Source organism: Dipodomys ordii, unplaced genomic scaffold (genome assembly GCF_000151885.1).
Source record: "Dipodomys ordii isolate 6190 unplaced genomic scaffold, Dord_2.0 Scaffold118, whole genome shotgun sequence".
NCBI classification, from domain to species: domain Eukaryota; kingdom Metazoa; phylum Chordata; class Mammalia; order Rodentia; family Heteromyidae; genus Dipodomys; species Dipodomys ordii.
The window spans coordinates 514,115-517,425 of record NW_012267334.1 but is presented as its reverse complement, the minus strand read 5'-3'; the positions used below and the strand labels follow the sequence as shown (position 1 = coordinate 517,425).

General features: G+C 55.5%; 1 protein-coding gene across 2 annotated transcripts in view; it reads right to left on the bottom strand.

Annotated features, from left to right (window-relative positions):
* Nucleotides 1-3,311, bottom strand: part of Nsmf (NMDA receptor synaptonuclear signaling and neuronal migration factor) — an 11,979-nt gene that overhangs the window by 3,170 nt on the left and 5,498 nt on the right. For both annotated transcript variants that reach the window (XM_013029440.1, XM_013029441.1), the window contains 6 exons: nt 2,906-3,030; nt 2,534-2,617; nt 769-802; nt 608-678; nt 360-439; nt 125-227 (listed from right to left, as the gene is read on the bottom strand). In XM_013029440.1, coding sequence (XP_012884894.1) covers nt 125-227; nt 360-439; nt 608-678; nt 769-802; nt 2,534-2,617; nt 2,906-3,030 — 497 coding nt within the window. The remainder of the gene's footprint in view (nt 1-124; nt 228-359; nt 440-607; nt 679-768; nt 803-2,533; nt 2,618-2,905; nt 3,031-3,311) is intronic.

Here is a 3,311-nt window from a genome sequence, read left to right as displayed (position 1 = left end):
GTGTGGGGTCAGGGGGTCTGGCTGTGAGTGTGGGGACAGGGGGTCTGGCTGTGTAGGGTCAGGGGGTCTGCACCTCCAGCCCAGCTCAGCCCAGTCCCCTCTTCCCCCAGGCCTGGCCCCCTACCTTCTCCCCGTTGGGGTTCCCCAGGATGTAGCAGCCCATGATGTGGACGACATTCGGCTCGGGGTTCACTTTGCTCATCAGGCGGCTTAGGCGTTTCCAGAAGCTGGAGGGGGAGCGCGGGTCTCAGGCCTCAGCTCAGGCCCCAGGCTTCCAGGGCTGAGCTCCGCAGGGGACATCGTGGTGCTAGTTCGCGGAAGGTGTGTCATGGGGCCCAGACCTCCCCCCCCCCACTCACTGGATCATGTCCTCTTCCTTCTCCACTTTGGCAAACGTGGCGACCTTGTTCTTGAGCAAATAGAGATGTCCAGGGCCTCCCTGTAAGAGGCCATGGTTAGGCCTCCAGGGGCCAGAGGCTGCATGAGGTGTCCACACCCAGCACACGTGTATGCAGACCCTGCCTCCCATAACACAGACACGCATGTGACCCTGGGCTTGCCTGCATGGCTACACTGGCCTCCTCTAACAAGAGGGCATGGAGAGTACCTGGCAGAAAATCAGCATCTTCCAGATCTTGGCTCCCTTATGATAGACATTCAGTTTCTTCTCTATCTCCTCTGTGGAAAAAGAATGGTAAGTGCCACCCCTCACCTCCTCACAAAGGGCCACCTTCCCACCAGCAACTGCCTGGGGCCGAGGCCACCTACCCAGGATGTCCTCAAAGGTGGCGTGCTCGTGGTCCTAGGAACAGACAGGGCACAAGTCAGAGACCCTGGGAGCCCCCCACCAGGCACTTGGGTACCAGGGAGGTAGGCCTACAGCAAAAGGGCAGGAGGGACTAACACCCTAGGGTCTACATGAGAATGGGCAGGCAAGGGCAAGCATTCATGTAGAGAATGGATGACAGAGGGACAGGCACTCACATAGATAACAGGGATGATAGAGGGACAGGCACTCACATAGAGAACAGGGATGATGGAGGGACAGGCACTCACATAGAGAACAGGGATGATGGAGGGACAGGCGCTCACATAGAGAACAGGGATGATAGAGACAGGCACTCACGTAGAGAACAGGAATGATGGAGGGACAGGCGCTCACATAGAGAACAGGGATGATAGAGACAGGCACTCACATAGAGAACAGGGACGATGGAGGGACAGGCGCTCACATAGAGAACAGGGATGATGGAGACAGGCACTCACATAGAGAACAGGGATGATAAAGACAGGCACTCACATAGAGAACAGGATGATGGAGTGACAGGCACTCACATAGAGAACAGGATGATGGAGGGACAGGCACTCACATAGAGAACAGGATGATGGAGGGACAGGCGCTCACATAGAGAACAGGATGATGGAGGGACAGGCGCTCACATAGAGAACAGGATGATGGAGACAGGCACTCACATAGAGAACAGGAATGATGGAGACAGGCACTCACATAGAGAACAGGGATGATGGAGGGACAGGCGCTCACATAGAGAACAGGGATGATGGAGACAGGCACTCACATAGAGAACAGGGACGATGGAGGGGCAGGCACTCACATAGAGAACAGGGATGATGGAGGGACAGGCACTCACATAGAGAACAGGATGATGGAGGGACAGGCACTCACATAGAGAACAGGGATGATGGAGACAGGCACTCACATAGAGAACAGGGACGATGGAGGGACAGGCGCTCACATAGAGAACAGGGATGATGGAGACAGGCGCTCACATAGAGAACAGGGATGATGGAGGGACAGGCGCTCACATAGAGAACAGGAATGATGGAGGGACAGGCGCTCACATAGAGAACAGGAATGATGGAGGGACAGACGCTCACATAGAGAACAGGGATGATGGAGGGACAGGAGCTCACATAGAGAACAGGAATGATGGAGGGACAGGCGCTCACATAGAGAACAGGAATGATGGAGGGACAGGCGCTCACATAGAGAACAGGGATGATAGAGACAGGCACTCACATAGAGAACAGGAATGATGGAGGGACAGGCACTCACATAGAGAACAGGGACGATGGAGGGACAGGCGCTCACATAGAGAACAGGGATGATAGAGACAGGCACGCACATAGAGAACAGGAATGATGGAGGGACAGGCACTCACATAGAGAACAGGGATGATGGAGGGACAGGTGTTCAGGTAATGAATGGGGATGATGGAGGGACAGGCGCTCACATAGAGAACAGGGATGATAGAGACAGGTACTCACATAGAGAACAGGGATGATAGAGACAGGTACTCACATAGAGAACAGGGATGATGGAGGGACAGGTGTTCAGGTAATGAATGGGGATGATGGAGACAGGCACTCACGTAGAGAACAGGGATGACAGAGGGACAGGCACTCACATAGAGAACAGGGATGACGAGGGACAGGCACTCACGTAGAGAACAGGGATGACGGAGGGACAGGTGTTCAGGTAATGAATGGGGATGATGGAGACATAGGCACTCACGTAGAGAATAGGGATGATGGAGGGATCGTCTCTGCGGATGATGGTGGGGATGTACTCAGCTTTTGGCACCTTGGAGGAGATGAGCTGGAGAGACAGGTGTTGCTCAGTGCTCAGTCCATCCCAGAGCTGGGCAGCAGTGTGAACCCGACAAACCCCCAAAACCAAATAAAAGAAGACACCCCATAGCCAAGGTGCAGTCCCTATGACCTGCAGAGTAAGGTAGAGCCTAAGCGAAGGTGAAGTCCTGCCCCCGCTCCCCACCATGGTCAAAGTGTAGGCCCTAAGACCCTCCTATAGCAAAAGTGAGAGCCCCGCCCCCAGACAGGGAAGTCGGAGGAAAGGCATGGAGAAGCCCCTAGAAGCCAGGCTTACCATGACCTTGGGTGGTAAGAAACCTTCGGTGTCGCAGGCCACGGCCTCCAGGCCCTTCTCCGTGTCCCAGTCTAGGTCCTCACAGGCCTCATCCAGGGTGCAGTGTGAGCTCTGCAGATCACTGCCTGGGAGGCAGGAGGGGTCACCCGGACCAAGGCCCACCACCCAGAGCCCAAGCTGCACAACGGAGGGTCTTTGGGGTGGGAAGGATGGCAAGGTCGCTGCCCACTGTTGCCCATTATGACTGCAATCTGGGTCCCTTAGTTAACCCCTCCTAAGAGATTGAAGATGCCAGGCACCCCCATCTCACAGAGAGGTAAACTGAGGCTCAGTCAGCACAAGCGCAGAAGCCTAGCAGTACTGTCATGAGACCTTGGCAGGGCTGGGCCTGGGGGTCTCTGGTGGG